Here is a 15,719-nt window from a genome sequence, read left to right as displayed (position 1 = left end):
GCTTAGAACTATTATGCTGTATTTGATAATGTCTCTTAACCATGGTCCGATCCCCAATCCCTTCAGCCAGCATTCTAGACCCAATCCGTCCTCCACCTTTAATTGTTGAGTTAGCTCAGTCAATTTTCGTATTTGCTTATGGATAGATGTAGAGTGATCAGATAAGTTCATGCAGCACATTCCTTCAAATTTTTTACAACTATGACCTTGGGCTAGAAGAAGTAAATTAGTGGCAGCTGCTCTGTTTTGCAGAACTGCATGACAGATACTACCTATATTTGTGGCAAGCTCACTTAATATTTTAGATGGAATACTAATTTATTTTTCTGTCCAGTAGGCTAGGATTTTTAATTGTGTGAGAGCTTGCACTGAAGTAACTCGTGGGGTGAAAAATGAGGTTAGTATTACAGAAGTGCACCCCACTTCATATTTCTCATGTTTTTGATTGTTCTGTTTAATATGAAAGGAACAAACTTAATTCTAAATACAAACTATATTTATGATAAACTTAATGTTATGCTTTTGATTATCTAATTGATTGTATATTATTATCTATAAAAACTCAAAGACAGAGATTACAAACTCAATACTAAAATTCTATCAGATGACATTTTCTCAACTCTTTGTTCTCAGAGACATTTTTGGTAATTAAATCATTACTAACATTTCTATCTTTATACAGTGATTTTTATCTATATCATATTTGAAATAACATTGATTCACATAATGTTCATCCTTCTTGGTATCTTGGAAAACACTCGGTACTGCTGTACTTTTTCATTACGTCTTCTGACTCTTGTAAGAAATTGGGAAGATGCTGTTGAAATTTTTGCTGTAGTGTTGCGATCCCGCCACCGGTGGCGCTGCTGCTCTCGGCGTTGTCGCTGCCATGGCAACCAGGACTGTGCCGCCATCTCCGCCGCCATTGCTGGGCGCTGCGGGGAGATGAGGGGCGGCGCCGCCTCGCTCCCGTCCTTGTTGCGCCACCTTGTGGATGGGAGAAGAGACACCCCCGCCACGGCCGCGCCCCGCCTGCTCCGGCTCCAGCGCGGCTGAGCCCCAGGAACGCCCCTCTCCCCCCTTGCGCTGCTGCTCGGCAGCAAGGAGCCTTCCGTCTCTCGGCTGATGTCCGCTCCGCCCCGGGCTCGCCTCCGGCTCGGTGCTGGCCGTACCCGCTCTGTCTGGCCCCGCGCCCGCCGCTCCGCGCTGCCGCTCCTGCGCTCCGCCCGGGCGGCTGGCCGGTGCTCACCGCCGCAGCCCGCTGCCTTAGTTCTGCCAACCTCCAACCTCCGCGGGTTGCTGCGCTCACTTTTCTTCGGCAAGGCAGCACTCCCGCTCCAGCTCCCGGCCCCGGCCACGTCCACACCCGCCGTTTGGGTTCCTCGTGAACGCCGAGGTCTTCACTGCTCCAGCGGACTCTCACAAACAAACAACAATGCGAAAAGTATTTTTCCTCCGTTGGAAACGGCCCAATTTGGAGTCTGGAGACTTTTACTCTGTTCTACCTGATTCCTGTTCACAAAAAGTGAATTTGGGATCCCAGTCCCGTTGCCATAAAGCAATTTGGATCTCAATTTCCAGCACCTAAATGCTACTAGTATCTATGGGAGGTACAGGCATTTCAGGAGCAGAGATGGGAACGGGAAAATTTGTGAGAACCGGAGGGTTTGGCTCACTGGAGAGAAGCGAGGGTTTACATTCCTTATTTTTCTCCAGAGCTGTCCGTATCACTTCCACCGCCCTCTTTTCTGCCTGACACATTAACAATTCGTTATCAACCACTCTCCAAAGTTTACTCATTTTCTTGCCCGGTTTATCCTCATCTAACACTAATTCCCACAACTTATCCCTATATCTTCTCCATTCTGAAAGTTTATGAACACTATGGGGGTTAACGAAAAAGCCGTAAGACTCAGCATGATGCAATAGCGAGGGGAGATCCTTATCTAAGTCAATCCCCCTAATCTGCCTTTTTATAAGAGAAGCACTAAATAAATCATATGCTGCTTGCCTTTCCATGATTACGTCGGTACCGTTGCTGGCTCCTTCAGGCTTCGGCAGCACGTATCGGCTGAGCTCGCCGCTGCGGTCACTCAGGGCGCGGAGCAGAGCGTTTCGGCTCTTTCGCCGTCCTTCCAGCTGCAGGACCCGAACCCCAACGCAGCACCCCTCTCGCCTTAGGCTCGGATCAGGTCCCTGCTTTCGGGAGCCAGTTGTTAGAGGGAATGCCGCGGGAGACAAGACTCATGATATCATGATCATCAAGTCTCAGTTTATTGTGACAGATTACACAGTTTATATATGTTCGTTAATTAGCTCGTACCTATTGCAAAAGCCAAGCTCATGATTGGTTGCTATGTGACTTGTACTATTATCTTAAAAGTATCTTTATGATCGATACATGCCTGTCCAGCTGGCCTTGCAGTTAGAACAGCTTAGTACTCCTTTGTTCTTCTCTATCTACTTCTACATACCAAGCAGTTTCAATATCCTGCTTTCTGCACACCATCTACTCTTCAGGGCCATGAGAACTTTGCAGCAGTCACACCTGAGAACCAAAATGATTTTGTGAAAAATACATGTTATATGGCTCTGTGCAGATAGTTACTATATGTATTATGTTATATTGATTAGCTGTGCTGTATTAACATTTTAACAGTATGGTAAATGTAGCTTTGTAGATAAAATGAAGCTTTAGTAGTTAAAAGAGAAAATATGCATGCGAGGGTTTACGAAATGAGAACACCTAAATTCGCTCTAGGAACACTTAAATTCTCCAGACAAGAGGAATTTATGGTCTTCTTACTAGAAGAATCTAATTTCTTCAGGCCATGCTCAGACTGGAGGATGCCGTGGGGATTAAAAAAAACAGTTGACATACAAAAGACAGAGTTTCTTGTTGAAATAGAATGTATGCATAACCATGAAGGATATATGAATATGCAACAGTGTATTTTTTTAGGGGTGATTCCTTTATTCACAAGATATGCTTGTTGTGGCTTAAGTGCCCAAGAGACCATCCAGACATATGTAAGTCTTTGTTTTTATTGTCTTGCAATTGTCCTAACTCTAAATTTTTATTAGTTTAATTGTATTCCTACTTTTATAACCATTTTACTAGTATTAAACTTCTAACATTTTAAAAACCAAGTGATTGGCGTTTCTCACAAATTCATATCAGGAGACAGAGAACCCATTTAGCATTTCAATGCCATAATTAGCTTACAAGCTGTCCTCGGAATAAGAAACAACCAGACAGCTCCAGCTCCTCACCTTCCTGCCGACCAAGCCACTAAAATGAGGAACACAACATTTCACCAGGGGATGGGATCAGATTATCTGTTGGCAGAAAAAAACAGAAGTTTGTGGAAAACTAACTTACTCAAACTGATGTAGGCAAAGAGATGACAAGAGAAAACTGCTAAAAAAGATAACAAAGGAAATAGGAGAGCAGTTTATGTATTGCTCCAAACATGGAAAGGATGGAAATGAAACACGGTTCCCCGGCTCCCCAGCAGACCAGGGGTCAAACGAATGCTGCTTCTCCTCTTCTGTGCTGCAGCAACTCTCATCTTTTTACCATGCTCCACACCTTGGCAGTGCAGCTCATCCAGCAGCTGAGCCAGGGCATGCAGGTGGCAGCCAGGCCTCCTGATCCACAAACGGCTACAAAAGGACAGGGAATGAGGGCACCGAGAATAATCCCAAAACCAAAGAGGACCCGGGAAGAACAAAACAGAGTCAAGGAGTGAATCTGCCTAGAGATAGGGCCAGGCACTTGTAGAGAAGGGGAGAAACCATCAGGTCCAATAAATGTTACAAATTGACCCAGACGGCTACTCAAAGTCCCGCTACATTCCCAAACTTCGAGGAGAAGCACAAAGACTTAACAGAGCCATGAATATCGGCTGTTCTACAAAAGGAGGGTGCACATTAACGAGGACAGGCTCCAGGCGCATCGGGAAGTCTGAACCTTCCAAGGAACTCAGCCGGTGGGCAAAGGCAGAGGGAGATGCGGCCGGGAAAATGAGGATAAAAAGGAGGCTGCGGACTACAAGCACGGCAGAGAGCGCACGGCAAATGCCCCACGGCCTCTGCCCCTGCTCGGCAATAAAGTCACTTTGACAGGACTCCTCGCTCTCCGCCGGGCACACAAACCTCCGGCGACGGGAATTTCCCCGCCCGCTCCCGGCCGCGGGGCAGCCCCTCTGTCCTACCCACAGCAGCCGGGCCGAGCCAGCGCTGCTCCGGCAGCGGCTCCTGCCCGGCCCCGGCGGGAAGGAGACCGCGGGCAGCCGCTCCCGCAGCGCCCTCAGCCCGGGGCCGGCACGGGCCGGACACGGCACCGGCGAGCCGCCGGAGCCCCCTGCCGCCCCCTCCGCCCGCAGCCGGCCCCGAGCCCCCGCAGAGCCCGGCGCGGCTCCCACCTGCGCCGGGGCCGCCTCCGAGCTCCGCCGCCGCCGCCTCACCGCGCTCCGGCCGCTGCCGCCGCTGCCGGGCCCGCACAGCCGCTCGGCCAATGGCGGCGCTGCGCGGCCACGGCCGCCCTCAGCCCGCCGCCGGGGCCGCGCCGCGCCCCGCTCCCACCAATCAGCGCGCCGCAACCGCGACTGACGGCACCGGCGGCCAATGGCAGCGAGCTCGGGGCGGGCTCTGCGCACGGCCCCGCCTCGCCCCGCGCTCTCGGCGCCCCCGGGCTGCGTGAGGGGAAAGCCGGAGATGAGGAACAGCCCCGGCACGGGCCCGGGCCGAGCCGGGATTGAGCTGCCCACACAAACAAACTTCTCCGCGCCTCCCGCCACGGCTTTCCCGGCCCTGCGCCTCCCGTGCCTCCGCCTCTGCGGGAAGCCCAGGAGCCTCACTTCTCCTGCCCCTCGTTAGCGCATCAGTGCTTCGCTTTGATTTCCCCCGAAAAGGGAAACCTGCCCCAAGCCCTGTGGGTGGGTGGGGCAGGGGAGAGATTTCTGGCAGAAAACTCCAAAGACTCGGAGCAGGAGAAGGAGAAGTCAGTGCAGAGCCTTAAATGCCGCTTTCCCCACGCCTCCCTGCTCCCAGCTGCACCTCCTCCCCCGGCAGGGCAGGAGACAGGGAATGGGGCCATGCTCAGCTCATCCCCCGGGGCTTCTCCCTCTGCTCAGGGACAGGAGTCGTTCCCTGCTGCACCCTGCGCTCTCTCCCGGCCGAGACTTCTCCAGGAACTTCTCGGAGCGGAGTCCATCCCCTGGGCACAGCCCCCTCCGAGTGCTGCAGCGTGGGTCACTGTGCCACGGGCTCAGTCCTGCCAGGACAGGCTGCTCCAGCGGGGCCCCTCTGCCCGCGGGCTCACAGCCTCCTCTCAGGCATCGCCGAGCTCCAGCCCGGCTCCTGCAGGGGCTGCAGGGGATCTCTGCATCCCCATGGAACTGCAGGGGATCTCTGCATCCCCATGGACCTGCAGGGGGATTGTGGCAGTCCAGGGCGTCGCTTTGGCTGCCCTGAAGTCCTGGGTCCCTGGCAGGGGTCAGGAACCCCCCTGTACAGACCCCCCATAGACACTGTCTCTGATCTCTGTCGATGGAAAAGAGTTTTCAATCTTACAGGATGAATTACAAGCTCTGTTTGATATAAGTAATAAGAAAGTATGGCACGTGTGCAAAAGTAAAATTTTAGGATTCTCGATAAGTGGCCCAAAGGGGACAAGATGGAAGAAATTGCATGTGTCTTGTCCTTTTTCTTCTTCATGCCCTCCATGTTTCACTGTAGTTTTGGCATTTTTCTGTTGGTTTAGGCTGGGGACACACTGTTCAACGTAGGTGACAGATATTGGCACATTATTGTAAATATAGCACAGGTAGTTTCTGGTATTTAATGTTTGTAACATCCCACTGAGGACAGAGCCCCACACGCTGCCTTGCAGGACAGAGCTGCGGCAGGGCAGCAGAACATGTTAGAGATAAACAGAATAAACAACCTTGAAACCAGCACAGACGATTTATTACTTCTTCTTTGGCAGCAGGGCTGACAGAGACTTCCTACAATCTTGGAACCATCAATACCACAGATTCCAACAGGGGATCTCTGCATCCCCATGGATCTGCAGGAGGATTTCTGCAGCCCTACTGTAATATATGTTATGGAATTATTCGTGCTTACGTAAAGTGTACAGGTAATAAGTTGTGCTTGTATAAAAATATTCTCAAAGTTATAAAAGACCACAAGCTGCAGCCGGGGAAAGATTGCAAAACCACAGATGGCAGCATAAAGAAAGTCCTAATACACAAAAGAAAATTTCCACCAGAACCGGCAGAATTTCGCACAAAGAGCTGGGCATTTTGCACAGAACCGCCGGAATCGCACACAAATATTCGGGAATTTCGCGCAGACCCGCCCGGATGGCGAATCCCGGAGCCGCCCGCAGCGCGCCCCGCACGGCGGGGGCGGGTCCCGCCCCTCGCAGCCCTCACCTGCCGCCCAGGTGAGCTGGTGCGGCTCGGCCGAGGTGTTTTGTGCCACTGCGGGAAGGCGTTCTCGCAGCGCAGCGCGAGCGGCGCCTGAACCCGCACCTGGGCCCGCGGCCTTCACCTGCGCGCAGCGCCGCGAGCGCTTCGGGATGAAACAGCGCTGCCGAGACATGGAACCCACCCCGGGCTGCGGCCCTGCACCCGCAGCACCTGCGAGCGCACCTTCGTGTGGAGGGACGGCTTCGTCAGGCACCGGGGCACCTGTGCGGGGACAGCTGGCACACCTGAGTGACACCTGGGTGACACATGGCACACCTGAGTGACACCTGAGTGACACCTGAGTGACCCCTGAGCGACACCTGGCACACCTGAGTGACACCTGAGTGACACATGGCACACCTGAGTGACACCTGGGTGACACCTGAGCGACACCTGGCACACCTGACACCTGAGTGACACCTGAGTGACACCTTGCACACCTGAGTGACACCTGGGTGACACATGGTACACCTGAGTGACACCTGAGAGACACCTGAGTGACCCCTGAGCAACACCTGAGCCACATCTGAGTGACACCTGAGTGACACCTGAGCCACATCTGAGTGACACCTGGCACACCTGGACACAGGTACATCACACCTCAGTAACACCTGAGTAACACCTGGGTGACACCTGGGCACAGGTAATGTTACAGCTAGGGACGGATGTCACACCTTGGCACAGGTGATGTCACACCTGGGTGGGTGCAGGGACACAGAGCCACCTGTGCAGGGACACGGTGATGTCACGTGCGTGACATTATCACATCTGGGGGATGAGACACCTGGGGACGGGGGGGAACATCACAGCTGGTGAGGTGACATCACACCTGGTGGATTTAGTGACATCACACCTGGTGGAGTGACATCACACCTGGTGGAGTTGGTGACATCACACCTGGTGGGCTGGAGAGGTGACAGGGGAGGGGACAGGTGGGCACGACAGTGATGTCACACCCAGATGAGCCTGGAGGTCACACACCTGGATGATGTCACAGCTGGGCAGGAGGGGTGTGTGGACAGGTGATGTCATGGCCAGGTGAGCTGGTGATGTCACACCTGGGTGGGGGTGAGGTCATAACCAGGTGACACCACACCTGAGTGGAGAGGTGATGTCACACCTGGGTAGGTGGGTGATGTCATAACCAGGTGACATCACACCTGGATAACCAGGTCCCACCCACACCTGGGCACCTGGAACCCTCACACCTGCTTTCCTCTCACCTAGATCCCTCATACCTGAGTCTCAGCCCACCCAGATGTTGGGGTGCCTGCCCACCTGGATCACCAGTTCCCAGAACACCTGGGCATCTGCACCCCGCCCAGACACACCTGGATCCACCCAGGACACCAGGATCCCTCCAAAAAACACCTGGAGCCATGGAGGAACACCTGGAACTGCCCCCAGGATACCTGAGACCCCTCCCAGGCACACCTGGATGCCTCCTGAACACAGCAGGAACCCCCAGGCACACCTGGATTCCCCCAAAAAACACCTGGGACACGCCCAAAACCACCTGGAAATGCCTCAGGGACACCTGGATCACCCCTGGGACATCTGAACCTCCCTCAAGGACACCTGGATCCCCCCAAAAACCACCTGGGCCCACCCAAAACCCACTTGGACCCACCCAGGAACACCAGGGACCCCCCAAACTCATTTGGACCCCCCCCAAAGCCCACCTGGCCCCTCCCCCGTGACATCACAGGTGTGGTCCTGCTCCCCCACTCCCCCGGGTTTGAATTTTTGGGTCGATTTGTGGCGATTCTTGGTTTCCATTGATAAAACTATCTACTATGGGGCGGGGCCAAGGCGGATTGGGGCGGGGCCTCAGGAGGGGCGGGGCCAGAACGCGGAGCTGGGAATGGGGAGGGGCGGGGCCTGAGGGGGCGGGGCGCTCGGTGGGCGTGTCCAGCAGCGAGGGGCGGGGCTAAAACACGGGGCGGGGCCCAAAGGGGGCGGGGTCAGTGTCTGGGGGTTCGTCCTGCCCCCACCCACCCCCCCAAATTCCCCCAGACCCTCCCTCACCGCCCCTCCCCCACCCATGGGACACACCCCGAAACCTCCCCAGCCCCTCCCCCCTCGGTCCCCCGGAGCTGTTTTCACCTGGGAACCCCCAAATCTTTGGGAATTCTCACCTGGGACACCCTAAAGCTCACCTGCACCCCTCCAAAATCTCCTCAGGACCCTGCAAACCTCACCTGGGACCCCCAAACCTCACCTGGAACCCCCCAAACTCTCACCTGAGACCCCCAAACTTCTCCTGGGACCCCCAGACCTCACCTGGGCAGCTGGGAAACCACAAATCATTGGGAATTCTCCTCTGGGACCCTCCAAACCCTCACCTGGGACCCCCTAAAGCTCACCTAGGACTTCCCCAAAATCTCCTCAGGACTCCCCAAAAGCGGCCAAAGGTGGGGCGGGGCCGGGGCGATGATGTCACCTCTTCCTGTTTTCCCTCCCCAGCCATGTTCCCGCGTGTCCCCAAGTGTCCCCGGCCGTGTCCCCTCCCCGGAGTGTCCCCAGCAGCCATGGAGCCCCACGAGGTGCGACAATCCCGGCTTGGGGGCGGGAGGGGACTGGGGGCACACGGGTGGCAGAGGGACAGAGGCGTGGCAGGAGGGGACAGTGGGGACACGGGGGGGGGGCAGAGGGGTGGAGGGGACTGAAGGTGGCAGGAGGGAACAGGGAGGGACAGTGGGGGATGAGGGGGTGGCAAAGGGACAGAGGGGACAGCAGAGCCCTCCAGGGAGGGGACAATGGAACCCTGGGAGGGCACAGGGGCCACTGTAGGAGGCCACAAGTGCCACCAGGTCCCTGACACCTCCCTTGTCCCCTCCCAAGCTGTCCCCCCACCAGCTGCTGGAGGCGATGGTGGCCGTGGTGGCCACACTGGGCAAGCTGGTGGCCACCCTGAGAGAACTGACGGCCACCGTGGCCAGGCCGCACAGGGATGTGCTGCTGGCCGTGTCCCCAGAGTTCCTGCGCGTGGCTGTGGGGACCTTGATCTTTCACCTCCAGGACGCCCTGCGCCACTACCGTGTCCCCTACCTGTGCCACCGCCCTGTCCCCTCCCTGGGCCATCGCCCTGTCCCCTCCCTGGGCTGGACCCTGGCCCACCTCGGGGACACCCCAGGGACCACCTGGGCCGATGTGAGAGCCCTGGCCAGTGCCTGGCAGTGTGTCCTGGATAGGCTCATGGACAGCTGGGCCCGGCTGGCCAAGGGGGCCACCAAGCTCCGCGACGCCTGCAGGGATGCGGCCACCAGGAGCGGACAGCGGCTGGAGCTGCACCTGGGGCTGCTGGGGGACTTGGTGGCCGCGTGTGACGAAGCCACCGCGTTCCCCCGGGAGCTGCAGCGCCGGCTCGGGGACATCGAGGCTGCCCTGGAGGGGACAATGGAGGTGTCCCCTGATTTCCGTGTGGCCTTGGTGGCCACAGTGACCGAGGCTGAGCAGCTGTGGGAGGCCAGTGCCCGCCTGGCCACGCGTCACCTGCTGGGGACACTTGGGGACATCAACACCCTCTTCTTCTGTCCCTCTCCTGGCCACGGTGGCCGCGTGGTGGCCGAGCAGTGCCAAAGAGCCATGGAGGACATCCCGAGGCTGCTGTGCACAGAGCAACATCACCACTGGGCTGTAATCAGGCTGGTGTCACCTCTGCAGAGACTCGGGGACATCCTGATGGCACTTTGGGAGCACTTGGGGACACTTTGGGAAGGCGTGTGGCGACGCTGGTGGGGGCAGGGGGGTGAACGAGCCTCCCCTCAGTGCCCTGCAGGAGACCCGGCTGGGATTTGGGGGCCGGGGGGGTCCCCAGGCAGCCCCCGCTGCTGAGCACTGACCCTGCCCAGGGGGGTGCCAGGACCCCCCAAAAACCGCACCCGCACCCCCTTCAGTGCCCCCGAACCCCGTCGAGCCCTGACCCCCCCTCACCGGGCACTGGGACGAGTGGAAACCCTCCCTCAGTTTTCTGGTGGTCGAGATGACCCCGAGATTGTGAAAAGTCCTTTTCTCCCAGCCCACGCGGGCAGAGAAGGAGTCGAGATGTGGAGCTTTGCTTCTCAGGGCCGTTTATTTTCCCTTGTCTCTAACACGCTTTGTCTGCTCTGCTGAGCTGTGTCTGGCAGCTCGGTCTGTGGCAGCCTCCCTGCCCTCAGGGCGCTGTTTGCCTTTTACACTAAAAACTACCTGTACTGTGTTTACATTAACGTGCCAATATCTATAATTTATGTTGGACAGTGAATAGAATAGTGTCATCATCTCAGCAAGACATGGAGGGCAAGAAGAAGGAGAAGAAAGTCAGGACACGCCCAAATCCCTCCATCTTCTTCCCTTAAACCCCGTATTGTAAAACCCTAAAATTTTACTTTTCCACCCTGTGTTAATTCACCTACCACGCTACTCAAACCCTTGTATTTTGTAATTCCTCATACAAAGTTGGCAATTTTCTCCAGGGGCTAAAACCAAAGCCACTGTTGTTCTTGACACCGTGCCAAGGTCTCTGAGCCCACTGCCAGGGTCTCGAGCCATCCTGGCAGCCAGAGGAATGTCCTGGATTCCGACACCCCCCAATTACCGAGCAGTGGGAGCCCCCCGGGCACTGTCCCCCCCTCACCAGGCACCGGGATAGGGACCGAACCCCCCTCAAACCCTGGGAACCCCCCAGGCACCGGTACCCCCGGGCAGCACCACCCCCATGCACCGGGACAGGGACCGGGCCCCCCTCGTGCTCTGACCCCCCCAAGCACTGGGCCTGGATTCCCCTTTGTGTCCCCCACCCATGACGGAGGTTCCATCCCCTCCCCTTTGATCCCCCCAGAGCTGTGGGACCCCCAGGAACAGTGCTGTGACTGGGGGGGACCCCAAGCACTGAGGGGGCTTGGGGGGTTCACCAGCACCAGGGGAGTCCCTTAGGGTTTGGTCTTTCCCCCCCCCCCCCACCCGCCCCGTTATCTCCCAGGACCCCCTGTTATCATCAGGGTCTCCCCCAGTTTACTGGGACCCCCCCATTACCTGCTTCCCCTGTTCACCGATCCCCCCAAAAGCACTGGGGCCCCCCGAGCCATGAGCCCCCCCAGTGCACCAGGACCCCCACTCACCTCCCATCCCCCATCCATGGGAACCCACCAAAATCACAGCAGCATAAGGAGAAAAAGCCAACACCTTCCCCACACCAAACAGGGATCACCAGGAACACGGATCATCAGGGCTCTGCCCAACGGGGGTCACTGGGGATCATCCAGGCCTGATCCTCCCATGGGGGATGGAGCTGCAGCAGCGCACCAAGCTCTTCCCTCACTCCAAGCTCTTCCCTCACTCGGGGCACTTACAGGGCTTCCCTTAGTGGTGCCTCTGTTGGTGCTGGGTCAAGTTTGAGCTCATGGAGAAGTTCTTCCCACACTTCCCACACTTGTAGGGCCTCTCCCCGGTGTGGATGCGCTGGTGCTCAGTGAGGTGGGAGTTTCGCTTGAAGCCCTTCCCGCAGTCGGGGCAGCGGTAGGGCCTCTCCTCTGTGTGAATCCGCTCATGTAGGAGGACACTGGAGCTGGTCCGAAAGCTCTTCCCACACTCCCCACACTCGTAGGGCCTCTCCCCAGTGTGGATGCGCTGGTGTGTTCTAAAGTCTGAGCTCCACCGAAACCTCTCCCCACATTCCAAGCACTCATAGGGCCGTTCCCCAGTGTGGATCACCTGGTGCTCGATCAGGCCAGACCTGTGTCTGAAGCCCTTCCCACACTTCCCACACTCGTAGGGCCTCTCCCCGGTGTGGATGCGCCGGTGCATGGTGAGGTGGGAGTTTTGCTTGAAGCCCTTCCCGCAGTCAGGGCAGCGGAAGGGCCTCTCCTCTGTGTGAATCTGCTCGTGTCTGAGGAGATTGGAGCTGGTCTGAAACCTCTTCCCACACTCCCCACACATGTAGGGCCTCTCCCCAGTGTGGATGCGCTGGTGTTTTCTCAGGCCTGACCTCCTCCCAAAGCTCTTCCCACATTCCAAGCACTCAAAGGGCCGTTCCCCAGTGTGGACCACCTGGTGCTCATTCAGGCCAGACATGTCTTTGAAACCCTTCCCACACTTCCCACACTCGTAGGGCCTCTCCCCAGTGTGGATGCGCCGGTGCACGGTGAGGTAGGAGTTGTGCTTGAAGCCCTTCCCGCAGTCGGGGCAGCGGAAGGGCCTCTCCTCTGTGTGACTCCGCTCATGTTTGAGGAGATTGGAGCTGGTCCGAAACCTCTTCCCACACTCCCCACACTCGTAGGGCCTCTCCCCAGTGTGGATCCTCTGGTGCTCGATCAGTTGGTAGCTCCAGCTGAAACCCTTCCCACATTCCAAGCACTTGTGGGGCTTCTCCCTGCCATGAGGCTTCTCCACCAGCTCCGAGCTCCGCCTGGATCTCCGCCAGCCTTCCTGGCTCAGGGGGGCTCTTTCCTCCCTGAAGCTCCCTGGGCTGGGTTTGCAGCTCCTCCTCCTGCAGCATCTCCGGGGCTTTTCCTCCTCCTCCATCCAGCCACACCCAGGGAATGACAAATCCTGGTTTGAGGGAAAAACAAGAGGAGAGCTGCTTGGACTGGAAGTTCCTTCTTCCCAAGTTCATCTCAGGAAGTCATTGGGAATCTTGTGTCTGTAAGAACCTCCAAAACACCAAGATTCAGCCCAAAAATCCCACAAACTTTAAGACACAAATCAAAACCTCCCCAAACATCACAGCTCAGCAAAAACCTCCTCCAAAATATAAAGATTCAGCTGCCACATAAAACCAAAGCACCAACATTTAGCCCAAGCAAGCTCAGAAACACCAAGATTAACCCCGTGAAAATCATGGATCCACTTCCACAGTCACCTGCTGCATGTGGAGAGAGCAGCGCTCCTGGGGCTGGGGGAGGCTGCAGACACAGGGAGTGGTGGAACCTTCTGCTGCTTCCTCTTTCTGCTCCTTCTCCTCCTCCTCTTGTGTCTCTACTCTTCCTCACACTCCTCTTCCTCCTGCTATTCCTCCTTCTCCTGCACAATCCCACCCTCTCCTGCCACCTGCATCGTTTGACCATTTTGTTCCTCAAGCCTGCTTCTCCTTCCCTTCTCCTCCTGCCCCCAGGCCCAGCACCCACTGCCGGCTCCCTCTTCCCCCCACACCCACAGCATCCCAGCGCAGGGGCAGGGATGGAGCTGGGGCAGGTCGGGCTGGGGCAGCGCTGGGCTCTCGGCCGCTCCCGCCCGCACTCGGTCCCCACTGCAGCCGCTCCCGCCAGGACAGCGCGGGGGGGCCCGGCCTTGGCGCTGCCCCACTCCCACCTCCCCAAATTCCCCTCGCGGGGCCATGGGGCCGAGGGGGGGCGCAGGTGGGTCCAGGTGGGGAACGCGGGGAGCTGCGAGTCTGCCTGGCAACTGGTGAGTCATCAGCGCCGCGGGCTCTGATTGGCTGAGCTCTGCCCGAGCCCTGGGGCTGCAGCACAGAGGGGACACCCTGCTCCAGGGGGGATGTCCCACAAACGGGGGACCCCATGGAAGGAACAACAGGAAAGTGTCTTTACAAACAGATGCTCTGAATCTGCTCGGACATAGGGCCAGGGAGCTGTAAAAAAGGAAATGACAGGAGACACCATCAGTTTCAGAAAATGTTATCAATTGATGACACAAACTGCTGCTCAGCCAAGGTCCTTCCCTATTCATGAACTTCCAGAAGAACAACAAAGACTTAACAGAGCCATGAATATCGTTTGCTATATAACAGCAGGGAACATATCAAGGTGGGTATGTAGTAGGTGGATTGGGAAGTCTGTACCTGTCAAGTGCTTCAGCCAGTGGGGAGAGCAGAGGGAGATGTGGCCAAGAAAGTTCAGATGAAAAAGAGACTGTGTCCTCCAACAATTGGAGATATCCCATGGGGAATGTCCCATGGCCTCTCCCATTTTTAGGAATGAAATTCCATTTACAGGACTCCTCTGTCTGCTCTGTGGACAGAATCGTCTGGTGATGTCAATTTTTCCGCACACCCTGGGGCTCATCCCGAATTCCTTCCACCCTCCAGGGCAGCGGGCAGGGAGGGCAGCTGAAGGTGCCTCACCCACTTTGGGTGATCAGCTCCCTTGGCTGGCGGCGGCACCGGGGATTGATTGGGGACCCGGGAGTGATCAGGAGACAGACGAGTGACACATCAGGGGGGTCTGTGAAGAGTCAGCAGGGAGAGAGCACTGAAAATCTCATCAGTGAGTGCCCGGGATCTTCGGGGAGTGAACATGGCAGGGCACCCATGGAGGGGAGAAAAGGGAAAGACAGGGAGGGGGCCTAGCCAAAGGGATGATGATCCCAAAATGTCTCTGAAGGGTCCCTTGGGAGAATGTTGAGGTAGTTTGCACATTCCCCCAGAGCTAATTAAGGACATGGACACCCAGGGAGGCAACAAGGAAAGTGGAGAAGGCATTTAGACAACAGGGGATGGATGGTATTCGTGTCCTGGGAAGGAATCAGGTGAAGGGGAGTGTGCAGCAATATGGTTCTGGCAAGAAGCAACAGGAGGAATCTGTGTGGTAAGAAAAAGGATGATAGCAAAGAGGAGGAAGAGAAAAATACTCTGGATTGGGATGTTTTTCCACAGAGTCTTAACCTCACAATTTGCCAGCTAATATTTTGAATTCCCAGTTGCCCAAGACAAGAAAAGCAGGAGGTCAGGATGCCAGGGGTTTCTCTGCGCTGGCAGCGGCAGCACCGGGCGCAGAGGTGCGGCACCGGGAGCACGGGCTGGGGCCTGTGGGGAGCTGCGGGGCCGGGCCGGGGCTGTGGGGCAGCCGGGGCTCAGCGCCGGGCGCTGCCTGACCCCACCAGCCCCGGGCAGGGCCGGCAGTGGCCCCCGGCCCCCAGGAGGCTGCGGGACGCCCCGGCCGCTGCCCGGCCCCGGGGAGCTGCCGGCCCTGCCCGCCGGGGGGGCCGCCTTTGGACACTGCGGCAGGACAGGCACCGGCTCTGCCACACGGGCTGGGCAGGGACCCTGAGCACAACGGGGAACACAAAGGAACAGCTGGGAAATGCAGAGTGCACATGGAAGGATCAGGATTTGCTGTTCAGGATTTGCTTTGGGTCCCTGCAGAAAGGAAAGGTTTTGCAGAAAGCTCAGCAGCTCTCAGAGGATGAGCACCCACAGGCAGTGACCGGGGCTGCAGGAGTGGCACAAGAAGGCCCTGCAGCACTTGGGCACAAAGGCACAGCAGCTGAAGGCAAGAAGGGATGAGCAAAAGGCCAAGCTGA

General features: G+C 57.0%; 1 protein-coding gene across 1 annotated transcript in view; it reads right to left on the bottom strand.

Moving 5' to 3' along the window:
- LOC110468027 (uncharacterized) overlaps positions 1-15,719 on the bottom strand; it is a 619,922-nt gene that overhangs the window by 383,854 nt on the left and 220,349 nt on the right. Inside the window, 1 exon segment of the mRNA XM_077788935.1 lies at positions 11,861-12,941. Coding sequence (XP_077645061.1) covers positions 11,861-12,941 — 1,081 coding nt within the window.

Source organism: Lonchura striata, chromosome 29, assembly GCF_046129695.1.
Source record: "Lonchura striata isolate bLonStr1 chromosome 29, bLonStr1.mat, whole genome shotgun sequence".
In the NCBI taxonomy this organism is placed as follows: domain Eukaryota; kingdom Metazoa; phylum Chordata; class Aves; order Passeriformes; family Estrildidae; genus Lonchura; species Lonchura striata.
The sequence above is the reverse complement of the archived record's forward strand: the minus strand, read 5'-3'. Positions and strand labels throughout refer to the sequence as shown.